General features: G+C 43.8%; 1 protein-coding gene across 1 annotated transcript in view; it reads left to right on the top strand.

Annotated features, from left to right (window-relative positions):
- CFAP251 (cilia and flagella associated protein 251) overlaps nucleotides 1-1,342 on the top strand; it is a 40,941-nt gene extending 39,599 nt beyond the window's left edge. Inside the window, exons 16-17 of the mRNA XM_063085273.1 lie at nucleotides 108-271; nucleotides 1,293-1,342. Of these exons, the coding sequence (XP_062941343.1) occupies nucleotides 108-271; nucleotides 1,293-1,314 (186 nt within the window). The 3' untranslated portion in view covers nucleotides 1,315-1,342. The remainder of the gene's footprint in view (nucleotides 1-107; nucleotides 272-1,292) is intronic.
- The last annotated feature ends 13,899 nt before the right edge of the window (nucleotides 1,343-15,241 follow it).

The following is a 15,241-nucleotide window of genomic DNA, read 5'->3' as shown; positions in this document are numbered from 1 at the left end:
TAGGTTCTTTCAGTACACAGATCTAAAGAGGTAACATGTGAACGTGGCCAGGCCTAGCTGGGGCCCAGTACCTGAGTCTGAATATCCAATTATGCATTCCTTCCTAGATTGGACTTCAGATCTTACCAGTTGACGGCAATCCACATAAAACATCTGCTATTGTTTGCCACCCAAATGGGGTGGCTGGAATGACCCTTTCCTATGATGGCTGCTATGCCTTCACAGCAGGAGGGCACGATTGCTTGGTAGTACAGTGGAAAATCAATTTAAGGTATGTGACAGGACAAGAAGATTGGCCCCATTAGGAAGGTGTCAAGTGTAGACCCCTTCTTTTCACTCTGCAACAGTAGATGGGTACTGAACCCCTTCCACCTGCCAGGCACTCTGCTAGGATATCACAAGGCCTGGCCTTCATGTTGCTCCCTTGTGACATCTGTCCACATTTAATGTGCACACAAAAGGTTACTATTCTGTCTCATGGACTGATGGTATTTGCAGTTCAGGCAGTGTGACTCCACCTGGATTCATCTTTGCTCCCTAAAATACTTCTCACTCTGTCTTCTGCATATTCTCACCAGCTAGAAAGATCTAGGCCGAGTCTCCAAAGTGTGCATTACAGAAATAGTAAGAGTATTATTTGAAATGTGTATTTTCAGTTTACTCTTCTCACCCTCTCTGCCCTGAGCTGAGAGTCTCTGCCTAAGGTGAGGCTGGAGATTTCTAGAGTTGAACATCAGAGACTACATGGACTTTGAGTTCAAAGAGACATGAGTTCGAATAAGGGGCCTACTCTCCACTGGCTGTGGGACCGAGGGTAGGTTCCTTAACATCTGTGATCTTCAGATTCTGTCTGTGAAATGGCGGTAATAATAGGGACTTTTATAGGATCCTTGTAAGAATCAGGTAGGTTAATATATATAAAGCACCTAGCACAGAGCCAAGTACTAAGTAAATTGATAATATCTCTTCTTCCTGATAAGGGCATTTGCTTATAAGCTCAGGATCTTTCATACTAAAATAGGGGGCAGGCACTCAGGCAATCCTCTAGTTTAACCAAATTCAGTGAGCTGCCACAGGGCAGAGTAAACCACTCAGCAGCCAGTTCCTGTTTCTGACCACCTTCTCCAGGTCCCTGCTCTGCCTCTGTCTCAGATGGGCCTCTCTCCTGAGAGCATGACATTAAGGATCCAGGTAGAAACAGCTTGTAGGCACCTCCTTCCTCAAAGAACAAGGCTCCCAGAAAAGGACACCGCCTACCATCTCACAAGTGCACATCTTCCTTTTTATGGCAGACCTCGAAGCTTCTCCTCTTAACCTGAATATGAGAAAAAGTGATAGCCAGTTAAATCTGCTTTGGAACCACAGTGGTGTCACATTGCACTTGCAACTCTGACTTCTACTTCTGCCTTCACCTGAGAGAGTAGATCTTGGGAATGTGGGAATTGAGAAGCTGGAGGCAAGTTCTCCCATTGAAAAGCACTTTGCAGTCATGTCCTCAGAATGAGCTGCTTGATTCCTGGGCACCTGGCCTGTTACCTGGACCATGATGGCCAGCAGCACCCTGGTAGGAGAGCAAAATCCTCCCTTTTTCACTGATGTCCTTTTCCCAGTCCTCTTGAGATCTGGAACAGTAGAGATTTAAAAAAAAAGAAAAAAGCACCCGCTTTCCAGTATCTTTCCTATGCCTGGCCAGAGTCCAGGCTTCTGAGAATTTCAATTTAATCTGTTGTGGGGACAAAAGATCATTATAAACTAATTAGCACTTCATTGCTGTGTCTGGTGACTTAATATGTTCAGTGCTTCACTAATGGAAAGAAATGTAAAAACCCTAAGCAAGTAAACAAAATTCCCCACTAGATTTACTGATGATGAGTTGTAGGGTGAAATGAAAATGATAAATCCCTTCACATTCCAATTATCTTAATCAGGACACTCCTAGGCCCCAAACACTTATTATCGCCGCATATAGAATATCTTCCTCCCCGAGCTCTCTTTACAGGCCCTCTCGCTTCTCCTCATCTTTACTAGCATGCCACCCTTTTCCCTCCTTGTCTGGCATCTGTTTTAAAATCTCCTTCACTTTTTTCTGCCAACCTGACTGCCTCCTTTGATCCTGCTGCCCTGCTCAGACAAGAGCAGAGAGACCTGGGTTCAAATCCTAGCTTCACCACCTACCTGCTGGATGATGTCAGACCAGTCCCTTAATTTCTGTACATCTCAGTGTCTCCATCTGTCAAATGGGAATGTTATCACCGAGTTCTGCTACATAGGGGGCATTCACTGAGTGCTTACTATGTGCTATTCACGGTGGTCATGGCTCCTCAAGCTTTAGCTCATTTCCCAGAAGTACTGTATGTATTGTCTGGTACACAGTAGGTTTTCAATAAATGTGACTTCCCTTTTGTGCCCCAATGACCTCTTTTTTGTTGTTGCAAGTGTTAGAAACCCAACTTAGGCAAAAAGAGGAATTTATGGGAAGATTGTCAGGATCCCATGCAGCCACATGGCAGGAAGAACAAGGATAGTGGCACAGTTGGATGCCCTTAGCACTCTTGTCTCTGTTTGGTTCTGCTGAAAGATCTATTCTCTGCAGAACTGGATTTCCCCACTCAGCAGGAACATGGCCACCAACAGTTCCCAAATTTCACAACTTGTAACTCTTACCACAGAGTCTCTTTCCCCAGCCCTGGTTAGAGAAATCCCAGAATAGTCCCCATGGTCTCTCTCGGGCCAGTTGACAGTGGCCAGGAAGCAGGGGACATAGAATAGCTCTAACCACTGGCACCTGGAGTACTGGGCTATTCCCAGAGAACCTGGACCTCTTGCAAGTCTTCCCCCCAGGGGTTCCATGTGGTGACAGGCTCCTCTGTGACACTTCTCATCTTGACCTGGCCCTGCTCCAGAACTACACAGCTAAAAGTGGTTTCCCTGACCATGGAGCTGTCAAGATTGTGCCTGGGCTTGGCCCGTGGGCCACAGTGGGGGAGCTGTCTCATCTGGACACTTGCCTCCACGGCCTGGTATTAGAGCCAAGAATGGGTGAAGACTGGGCCCTGCTGAGGGAGGACTTCCGGCCTACCTAGAGAATGTGCTAGGTCCCACAGACCTCAACCAAGCCTGCTGGGCTTGTGCAGGGACTGACAAGAGGACTGAGGACAGTACTGAGGCTAACTTTGTGAGACAGGCACAGGTTCGTGTCAGTACCCTTTTCAATGGTAGTAAAACTCCCGCCTTTCCTCTGGGCCAGGCCCTGTGCTAAGTGCTGTGCATGTGTTGTCTGCTTTCACCCTCACAGCTGTCCTGGGAGGTAGGTCCTGTTGATATTCCCATTGTACAGGTCAAGACATTAGCTCTGAGGGGTTAAATGACCACCCAAGTGATGGCATGAGTGGTGGGGCTGGGATTCACATCTTTTTGAGTCAACCCCACACCTCAACGAACAAACATTACAGAAGGAAAATAAAGGGCTTTGTGTCAAATCCTTTATTTGCATTCACTTATTTAATTCTTACAACAACCTTGTGAGACAGGCTCTATAATTCTTTCCATTTTACAGTTGACAAAACTGAGGCCAGGGAGGTTAAGTTAGTTGCCCACAATCACACAGCTTGCAAGTGACAGAGCCAAGAGTCACACATATGTCCCTGGGACTCTACATTCTGGACACTTAACCATTTGTCCACTGTGGTCCACACTGAAATGTGTTTTAATATCACAGCAAAGAGGCTAATCACCTGATTAGCAGAAATCCAGTTAGTCGATTATTATAATGATTTCAGACTATTAGCCTTTTGTATGTGGCAAAGCCAGCCTCATACAAAAGTGGGTTTCCTTACCATGTAAAGGGTCTATTTTTGGAAAATCTGACCCCATGTTAGAAAGCAGAGGGTTATTTTTATCCTGCTGGTATGGGTCCCTGTGGTCTCCTGAGTTTTTATGGAAGCAATTAGTGTTGGCAGTCACCTGTACAATATCCCATTCTTTTGGCTCTGGTCGTACATGGATCTAAAGTTACGGGTAAAGATGCTCTGCTTGAGAGGATTGTGGTTTCAGAACACAGGGGCCCTCCCTCCCTCTCTTAGGAGATGTGTTCCCCAAAGATTGCAGACAAATTGCCAAGTGCCTGCCCTGTCATCAGTGAGAGAATGTCATCATAATTAAGGTGGGTGCCCTGTACCACTAGGTTCCATGCCTGAAATTGAATTTTCTGTTTTTGGCTTCAATTTTGAAGGGACTTTTCTTAACAAGTTTACAGAGACCCTAATTGTATCTGCGCTGTAATACCCTCCAGAGGGCTGCAGTGCTGTGCTTGAAACGTGTTCACGCATGAGTGCTTTCTAATAGTGATGTTTCTGTTATTGTTCCAGAGCCCTGGAGGCAGCCGTTTCTCTTGGGGGTGAAGACTTGACCCCGTTCTATGGTCTGGTGTCTGGTGGCAGGGAAGGAAAATTCTACAGGGTAATTGTCTTCAGAGTAAACACTTCCTGGTAACATCTAGTTAGGTTTGTAAAACAAATGTGCCCAGGATTAACCCTCTTGCTTTTTTCCAAAGCTCTTTTCCCCACTGAGCTCAAAATATACTTTTTAGATAATGTCCTTGAAGTCTTAATGGATGCTTCAGACTTAAGCCAAAATGTGTATTGCGTTTCCGTTTTATTTCCATGTAGGAGCTGGAAGACTATTTTTACTATTCTCAGCTCCGCAGTCAAGGTATTGGTACAATGGAGACCAGAAAGGTGTCGGAACACATTTGCCTGTCAGAGCTTCCTTTTGTCATGAGAGCAATTGGCTTTTACCCATCCGAAGAAGAGGTAGGTAGAAAGAAAACAAGAGCAGCAGTGGGATATGCTATTTATAAAAACGACCTCTGGGAACAATAATTATAGGTCAAAGTAAAAATTTAACATTTTCTTACATAAATGGATCAGAAAGCAGGTTCTGGGCATGTCAAACATGATCCTGAGTAAACGACCTACGATAAAGATATGTGTTATTCCCGCAGGGCATATTCCTTACAGGAGTTTGAGGTCGGTCAGAGCGCAGGGCTCAGGGACACGGGGTGTGGAATGGGACAGATGGGGGATGATGCCTACAAAGCACGGGGCACAGAGTGGCGCACAGGAGGAGCTCAGCACGTGGTGGCAGTGGTTACTGTTGTCATTCTTCTTCTCACTGTGAGGTTGCTGTCAACCCAGCATGTTTTAATGGGGCGCCTCTGGGAGTGGGCGCTCCTCTGGGCAGTGGAGCTCTGAAGACACAGTCATTCCTCATGACCATGCCACAGAAACACCCCAGCTGCTCCAAACAGGGACGGGAAGCACCCCAGGGAAGCGTTCCTCATAGAAACTGTTGTTGAAAATGCACTCCATTGGGTTTGCTCTCTGACTTGAAATGTGATACTTTCTCACTACAGAAAGTTTTGGAAAGATATTATAAGTAATTATTTTCTTCATTCCACCACCCAGACTTAACAGTTTTTAATATTTTCCTGGATTTTTTGCATATGTATATATAGTTTTTAAAAACTAACTGGTACTATATTGAATATATATTTTTATCTTATATTTTCATATAATATTATATCATAAGCACTTTCCGTTTTACGAAAAATTCTCTGAAAACATTCTTTTCTTTTTTTTTTTAAAAAGATGACTGGTAAGGGGATCTTAACCCTTGACTTGGTGTTGTCAGCCCCACACTCTCCCAAGTGAGCCACGAGCTGGCCCTTCTGAAAACATTCTTAAAAAGGATATATTTTCTGGAGTATTTTCATGGCTATGGAGAAAATAATTTAAAAGGATATGTTTTAATTTTATAACTTTTTATGATTTTTTTTTTCCTATATAAAGATGACCAGTAAGGGAATCTCAACCCTTGGCTTGGTGTTGTCAGCACCACGCTCGGCCAGTGAGCGAACCAGCCATCCTTATATAGGATCCTAACCCGTGGCCTTGGTGTTATCAGCACCACACTATCCCAAGTGAGCCATGGGCCAGCCCTATAACTTTTTCTGATTTAGAAAATAGAACAATAAAGAAGAAAATAAAAATTGCTCAGAGATAATCACTTATTATTTTGGTGAATTTCCTTCTATTCCCTTCTATTGTTTTATATATGGATATAGAGGTATCTATATTTTTAAACAAAGAATTGACATTGTATGGTATATGTGAGTATATATCTATATAAATATAACATTATATAGCATTATATAGTGTGTATATATGTATTTATGCATGTGTATATCATAAATGTGTATACATATCAACATTTTCAGTAACTTTTTTGTGAGCTTGGTGGTAAAAATTCCTTTTAAAGGTCACGTACTTAATTAAACCATTCCCCAGTAGATGGACACATAAGTTGTCTGAAGTATTTGGCTGTTAGAGACATGGCTGTGAGGGCATCTCTGTGTGTATATTTTACATACTTCTCTAATTAGTTTCCTGGGTCAGTATCCAAGAAGTAAAATTACTGGGTCAGAGAATATGAACTTTAAGTCCCTATTGCCAAACTGCTTTTAAAAAACATAGCATTTTACATATCCACCATAAGGCATATACAGCTCCTGAAACTCAGCTAAGACTTAATGTTTATATTAGGTGACAGAGAACAATTTAGGGATATAAGCTGTGTAGTCCCGATCACTTCTCTTGGCTTTGGTAGCCTACCCAGAATCACTTATTTTGTGTGCTCCAGGTATGATGGGAAGGTGACTTTTATTCTCCAAATAGCATCTAGTGAAATGAGCTATCAGATCCCATAAATCCATGCTGAATCTTGAATGAGGACCTTAAAAACACCAGGTATTCTTTTAAGCTCCTCAAAGGGTCTTTCAACTGATGTGTTTTTCGCGAAAGTACATGGCCAGAAATATAAGCAACTTCTGAGAAAGTTTGTGCAGCCCACATAAAAGTATTTCTTAGAGCTATATTTTCCAAAGCATGTTCCTTAGAACACGCTTTTGGTTCCCAAACTGGCAAGCTGCATCAGGATTACCTGGAGCAATCTACCAGATCTAGCTAACCAAAATCTCCAGGGATGGGCCCTGGGAGTCTGCAGTTTTGCCCTCTGGGGGTCGTTTTGATGTGTGGCATGGTTGCGAACCCCTGCCTTAGTACACTGGCTCTGAGGGGTTTACTGGGGCTGCTCACATTTGAAGACAGGGGACTGAACACACTAAACAGGATGTCAGACACTTCTTTGGTTACAGGTTACAGAAACCTAAGTCAAACCATTTTGTGGTTCACAGAATTACAAGTCCAGAGGTAGAGGTAATGTGCAGTATTAACTAAACCAGGCCCTCCAACTAGGTTGCCAGGAAGCATCCGTTTCTCTGGGCCTCATTTTTTTGTGTTGCCCTCAATCTCGGTTTGGCCTCCCCAGCCTTTGTTCAGCAGGGCACAACCCCAGAGGGAAGAGTGTGCCTCTTTCCCAGAGCCCCAGCACTGCGTGGGGAAAGCAGGCCTAACCTTCTCGTCCCTGTCACGGGCATGTGCTGCTCAGGTCGGCCAAGCCCCGACACTCTCCCCACCTGGAGTCTGAGGCAGCTTAGCCCTCTTTAACCATGACTCTGAGCAGGGAGGAGGGGTTTCCAGATGAAATTCTGCATAGGAAAACAAATGGGCCCACTATTCAGAGGCTTTAAAATGTTACTGGACATGAGGAATCTCAAAGTGAGGTATGTGGTCTGCAGTATAGTGTACCCCAAACTCGACTGATTATAGAAACCTTTTCTCATTCACTTTGGAAATGTTGCTTTAGGCCACTTGCTGTTTCCACTCCCACTGTATTTCATTTTCATTGTATCTATGGTTCTTCTTTTTTTGGTCAACATTTATCTTAAACTAATACCCGTCTTCCCTGGGTGATTGGTTGACATAACACCTAGTACTCCAAGACTGAGGGAGGGAAAAAAGCACATCCTGGTGGGAACTGCAGGGGACTCAGAATCAGCTGACCTAGCTGTAGTTCCTCACTACTCACTTGTCAAGTCATTTCAATGATAGCCTGAGTTCCCGTGTCCTCATCCGTAAGATGAGGCTGAGAAAAACTGGGACCTCACAGGGCTGTTGGGAGGACTAAAGAGCGAAGGTCTCCACAGCTCCCAGAACATGGCAAACAGAATAGGTACCTACTCAGTGGAGTGCTGCTGCTTCCTTCAGTATTCCCATCAAAATGGAATGTTCTTTTTAAGAGGTTGATGGAATGGCCCTTCATTTCTTTATTTTTAACTTTTTACTTTAAAAAATTTCATACGCAAAAGTAGAGAAAACAGGAAAATGAACTCCCATGTACCCATCAGTCAACTTCAACAATTATCACCTCCTTTTATGGCCAGATCCACTGACCCTCTTCTGCCCCAGGGGTTATCCAAAGCAAGTTCCAGGCCCTTCACTTCATGGGGAGGCCTTTCAAACCAGGGTGCCCCTTACTCAGTAATCCAGCCAGGGAGAGGGCCCTGCTTCACAACATCTTCCAGTCTGAGGTTCATGCTTATATGAAAGTCACTAAAATGCCGTCACAGGCCATACATTACATATCTTCTGTGGTTATAAGGTTGGGCTCTAACTGGCCAGCCCTTTCATATTTCCTGTGGGTAAGAAGTACACAGGTGCCTCTCTGATAGCTGCAGATCAAAGCAGTCAAACCGTGGAGGCCGTACCAGGTCAGGTGGCTCTGGGTTTGAATCCTGGCTGTGACCATGTGCCAGTTAAGAGGTAGTCAAGTTTCTGACTTCAGTTTCTTTATCTACAAAATGGGGATAATAGTAGAACCCACCTCCTAGAATTATTGTGAAGATTAAATAAGTATCTATTTAGTACAATATATGGGACATGTTAAATGTTTGAAGAACATCGTCGAATGTTACTGTCATCATCATCAGATCCCCATCTCTGGATACATGATTGCAAAAGCCCTTTACATGAATGTTCCTCTGACCTCGTGCTTCTTTTTTCCCAATATCCTTTCTAAAATCTAAAATTTTATATTTTCTTGATTTATTTGGTAAAGATACTTTACAAAAATGTCCAAAAGTTATCAAATTGATGGTGGTCTTCTCATTCAAGATTCTTGATTTTAAGCCCTGGGCTTGTATAAATGTGTCCTCCTCTGTTGTCCTGCAGTGTTGATGAGGGAATTCTGAGTGTTTTGTCCCTGCGACGTGCCCACCCCTCCTACAGAGTGCTAAAGAAAAGGGATGGGCACAGAGTAGCCAGGCTTTTTCTGCTCCCTATACAAGTAAGGAAGTCTAATTATTGAAGGCTTACTCATTTATCCTGTCATTGGAAAAATAATAATAAAGCTTACAACCTATCAAAATCTTGCTGATGAACAAAAGGTATCCAGAAAAAAGTTAGTCTGCAACAAATGTTATAAAGTGACATTGACAATTATTTAAAAACATAGAAACACAAAGAAATTAAAGTGGTGGTTGTAAGGTTTTTGCTGGATGTTGTATATGTGCGCCCCACCCCACTTCCCCACCCAAAGGGGGAATTTCGGTGTCCCAGTGTCTTCATATATTCTTTGGACTCCAGGGTTTTTAATCCACTTAAAAAAAAAATACATTTACAATTTGGAGACATTTTCTGAAGACCCTGTGGTCCTGATGTGCCCCACATCACTGTGCAAACTTTGTGAGCCGATGAGTTACTTTATGTCTGAAGCTGCCTGGGGAGAAGTTTCTCATCTTTTGTTTTCATGTCAGATTTATAAAAAATCTTTTCAGGGCTTTGAAACTTTTAAACTCAAGCTTTACTGTGCTTAATGAAACATTTCCTATTAAGATGTAGCTTTCCCCCTCCCCTCAGAAGTTGCATGAAGAAGTGTGCCTAACAGAGTATTTTAACACTAGGTTTCATAAAAGACTCAGATGCAGAGATTCATACCAGCCCCACAAAGACTATACGTTATTTATTTTTTTTCTTACATCATTGTAACTGCCTTGGGGATGTAAAGCTAGTCAGTGTGGTAAATTGAATCCAAGTTATACAAGAATATAACCCTCCCCAGTGAATTCGTAGCTATTCCCTTCTTTTGCAGAAAGCTGCACTCAGAGGCAGAACAAAGCCAGCGTGGTCAGGGTGTGCTGCTCTTAACAAGTCTTCATTTTTTCAGATGAAAGATCTGTAAAGTATGTAATGTTATAGAAGGAACCAAAACTCAGGTGTTACAGTTTCTACAGATGATTTTACATACAAGGAAGTCTCATCTTCCATGTTATAAATGTATCTATTCCTCTGGGACATGGGAATATCATGTTGGGACAGGACCTAAGCATGGTGTTGGTTCCTTGGTCACTTGCGGCTACATTTCTATTTAGCTAACAGAGCTTTGTAGAATGTTTGCAGGTTTGAGAATGTTGTAGAATGTTGCAGTGGATTAACATCAGTGCAACCACTTCATTCTATAAATTTAAGGCTAATCCTGGTAGAGATGTATGTGCCCAGCAAGTGCCCACATAGTGGAGACTCAGCAAATGTTGGTCGAATGAGCCAGTGATGCTCTTTGGTTGTACATGACTGCAACAACAATGAGGAAAACAGAATCCCTCAAATTATTTTTTGATCTCACAGTAGTTATCAGTAACCCTAATGTATTTGGTATATTCAGGAGCTTTGGCATTGTTGAGGAGTATTTAGAGAAGAAATAAATGATTGCTTAATTTTTTAAATGTATATATCTTTTGACACAACAAATCTACCTTTAAGAGTGAATCTTGCAGAAAAACTCACAGGAGTGTACAATGATGTATATATGGAAGGTATGATTATTGCAGCATAGTTTATTGTAGCAAAAAATTAAAACAATGCTAATGTCCATTGATAGGAGATAGGATCAATAAAATAAGGCACACCTACAATTAGCAGCCATTGAAATGTGAAATTGACCTATGTTTCCTGACCCAGAAAGAATGTGCAGGATTTGTTGTTAAAGGGAAAAAGGCAAGTTTCAAAATGGCAAAACAGTATATAAAGTAGGATTTCCTTTCTTTAATAATATGTATGTTTGTATGCCTAGCAAAATCTGAAAGCACATGTTCCAAACCCTTAATGACATTGATTTCTGGTGGATGGCATTTGGGAGAACTTTTGCTTTCCAGTTTCTACACACAATCTGATGTCAGCTGGGTCCTTTGGTACCAGCTGGAACGAGGCCCTGGTAATGGCCCATTGGAATTTTGTGGCTCCCCCCGGGGTTTCTGGTCTCTGGGCTCCTTCCTGTGGGTGTACAGACCTTGTCCATTCCACATCACTTCAGACCTGATACTCAGCCCCTTCCTCACTTTCCATAAAAACGCGGAGCCCACTCACAGAAGACAACTTTCTTGAAAATTTTGGAATCACCAAAAAGGATCATACATAACTGCATTTCACAGCAATTTGCCTCCAACTGCTTATTAGACCTTCTTCTCAGTTCTAATAACCACCCCCCACGGGGGCTTCCTTGCCAGTCTTCACCCTGCACAGCAGCACTCACCTCCTACTACCCCTGGCTCCTCCAGCCTCCTCTAGCCATACCATTTGGCTGTTCTTAGCTTCCATTTCCCAGTGTGCAATATAAGCCCATCTAGGGGGTATAAGTGAGAGACCTTCCCATTGAGTAGTATCTATCCTCCTTAGAAGACAATTGTGTTTATAAGTTGGGGGGAGGGGTTCATACATACATTTCTGTACTATTTAATTTTTCTTAACTACAAGCATGCAGCTTGTGTTGCTTTTGTATTCAGAACAAAACCCAGAAAGATAAACAAACAAATCCTCCCAAAGCCCTGTGCACTAATCTTCATGACTAAAACGTCGTCCCAGCTGGGATGGAGGGACCACAGCCAAGTGGTACAGCCTCACCCATAACAAGCAGAGGAAATTTGAGCCAAGGATGATGGGCATAATTTCTGCTCCGACAAAAACCTCGTGGGAATTTGGAAACTTTCACTTTGAAGAGAGGCCCTCAGTATGTTGTGTCTTGCTCTGCAACATAAAATCAGGAGGTATTTTCATCCCGAAAGTAAGAGAAATGTCCCACTGTTCTAGGGGAGGCGTTCCTGGTCAACCAAGTGGGCCTCTTGCAGAAAGATCAGAGCTAGACAACACTACTTCTGTTTTTCACACTTAAAGCATTTAAAGAAATAAATCCTGGATTACCTTGCAGCTGCTAAGAATGCAGGTGATAATACTGTACCAACACCACCAGCAGCATCAACAAAACAGCTCTTCCCTCTCGAGCTCTCACTGTGTGCTGATTACTGTGCTGAATGCCTTGTGTCACTGAGTCCTCTCCACGCCTCCATGAGGCACATGCTTTATCGTCTCCATTTTATAGACAGGGAAAGTGAGGCTAAGAGAGATGAAGAAGCTGCATTGTCGCTCAGTACTGGGGACAGAGCCAGGTGTGACGCAGCTGGCTGACTCCAGACCCCAGGTTCTGTTCCCACAGATGTGCATTGGTACAAAGAAGGAAGAAAACCCTAAAAGTCAACACATCCAGCCCTGGTTATTGCTGAGGGACTTCTATATAGGGCATCTCATTTTTCTTCTTTATGTCTCCATTGTTCAAGTTTTTCATAAGAAGCATGTATTAATCTTCACAGTTTTATGATTATAAAAGGGTGGATCACAGTGGTGGTGGAAAAATATATTTTTTAAAAATTCTAATGTTCTTAAAACTGAAACTTTGTTATTGCTTTTGTCATGGCTTCACCTCCATATTTTTTCTTTTCTTTTTAACAATTTTATTGTAATACATCACATACCATACAATTCACCCATTTAGAGTATGCAATTCAGCAGCTTTTAGTGTGTTCACAGAGCTGCACAGCCATCAACACTAATTCCAGAACATGTTTATCACCCCAAAAAGAAACCCTGTACCCATTAGCAGTCACTTTCCACTCCTCCCTCTCCCAGCTCCTAGTAACCACCAATGTGCTTTCTGTCTCTAAGGATTTGTCTATTCTGGCATTTCACAGAAATGAAATCATACAATATGTGGCCTTTTGTGACTGGCTTCTTTCATTTAGCATCATGTTTCCAAGGTTCATACATGTTGTAGCCTGTGTCAGTACTTCATTCTTTTTTATGGCTGCATAATATTCTATTTATTCGTGTAGATATGCCACATGTTATTTATCCATTCATGAACTGATGGACATTTAGATTGTTTCCACTTTTTGGCTATTATGAATAATGCTGCTATGACATTTGTTTACAAGTTTTTGTGTGGACATATATTCCTAAGAGTGGAATTGCTATGTCAAATAGTAACTCTGTGTCTAACCGTTTGAGGAACTACCAAACTGTTTTCCATCCATCTTATTTCTTGACTTGAACCAGGATCCAGCTGGTGCTTTGCAGCATACAAGGCAGGTTCAGGATTTCAGAGAGCTGTGGGCATGTAATTAACAAACTCTTGATTGTGGGTTTGGGACAAGGTGCAGGACTTGTCATTCAGGTAGGACTGTCTCTTTAAAACCTTTAACAACATTTACCAGAGGGGAAGAGTCCCCATCTGGAGGTGTTTGAGGCCTGGGCTCCGATGAGGGGCTGGTTAAAGGCCACCATCGAGGGCCCAGCTAGTGGTGGCATCCAAATGGACTGTAAGCCAGCAGGGAGAGAGCACTGTGGCCAAATACTTGGCTGTCCCTGCCCCTTGACTGTCCTGTGGGCAGAAGCTGACTGTAGCAACCCCCCATTACTGGAGAAAGAGGCAGTGCCATCCAGACAGTTCCTGAAGGAGGGCTGGGGCAGCTGCGAGTCACGGAGGCAGAGTTCAGGTATCTTCACACAATGAAGCTGCCCAGCCCTAAAATCTCTTCCTTGGCCCCCTCCTTCCCTGCCCTGGGTCTGTGAGGAGACTCAGGAGTGAGCAGTGAGTGAGGGTGGGGGGCGAGGAGGATGAGCCTTGATAAAAGGTATCTCCCCACGTGTTGAGGACATTCTAGACAGTTCTCTGTGCGGGGAGGAGGGAAAGTCCTCCTAGCCTGTGAGTTGGTGAAACTTACAAAAGAAAACCAACCAAACCTCCATTTGTATCCAGGAGCCTTCCTATAAAAACGAGGAATGGCCTCAGTTCAAATGTATCATGTTCTTCTCCATTTGATAGGAAGGTTATAAAACTTAATTATAAAACATAATTCTAAGGCCACCAGTGGCTTCCTGAGGCCAACAGCAGGGATCACAAACCCAAAGGCCTATGTGGGCCAGTGACTGGGTCAGAAGTAAAATAATCCTGGGTGAGGGGACTCTGGCCCACCAAGAACAAGCCACCCTCATGTCTCGGGGTCTGGGGCAGCAGTCCCAATGGAGACCCAAGTGCCATATATGTCTAAATGCTTAAAAGTTATAAATTAAGCGACCAGCTGTTAAATATTCTACCTTGACAGTTCTGCCTTCAACATGAACTGATTCAAGTTTAGAATTCTCAGGCTCCTCAGAGTTTTGCACATGAATGGTCAGCAAAGGAGGGCCACTCCCCATCCCGCCCCTTGGTGCTCGTGGTGCTCACCAGCTGGGCAGGTATACATCCCCTCCATGCAGCCACCCTTCAGCCACCTTCAGGCCTGTGGGTAGGCACACCAGGGTGCCACTCACCCTCAGGAGAATGACTTTGGGAAGAGATCCCCATAGGCCCTAGAAATGGGCTTGGCTTGTTTGGGGGAGGGAATCCTGAGTTTCAGGGTACCCTGAGTGTGGTCTAGAATTGGGGGGCATGGGCTCAAGCGGCTCCTCCCTTCCCTGCCTCCTCACACTTGTTTCCCAGTCTGGAGTGCCTTCCCCTCACCTCCTCCTGGCCGATCCACGTGGCTCTGCTCCAGGCCTGCCTCTTTAAGCAGCCTTCCCATGCCCACCTGGTCAGAGCTCCTCCAGCACTTGACCTTGTCCTTCTGCATTTTGGCACTGAACCTTTTAGAGCCATGGTAGCCAACCTTGTTAAAATCACTTGAGGGCAGGGCCGAGCCCGTGGCGCACTTGGTAGAGTGCTGCGCTGGGAGCGCGGCGACGCTCCCGCCGCGGGTTAGGATCCTATATAGGACTGACCAGTGCACTCATTGGCTGAGTGCCGGTCACGAAAAAACGACAAAAAAAAAAAAAAAAAAAAATCACTTGAGGGCACTTGAAAAAAAATACTGATGCCTGGGCCTCAACCCAGCTCAGCTGAACCTAGGGGAAGAGGCTGGGAATGGACAGTTTTTAAAAGCCCCAGGTGTTTCTCATGAGCAGCCAGGGCTGGGAACCAC

This window comes from Cynocephalus volans, chromosome 2 (assembly GCF_027409185.1).
Source record: "Cynocephalus volans isolate mCynVol1 chromosome 2, mCynVol1.pri, whole genome shotgun sequence".
Taxonomy (NCBI): Eukaryota; Metazoa; Chordata; class Mammalia; order Dermoptera; family Cynocephalidae; genus Cynocephalus; species Cynocephalus volans.
The sequence above is the reverse complement of the archived record's forward strand: the minus strand, read 5'-3'. Positions and strand labels throughout refer to the sequence as shown.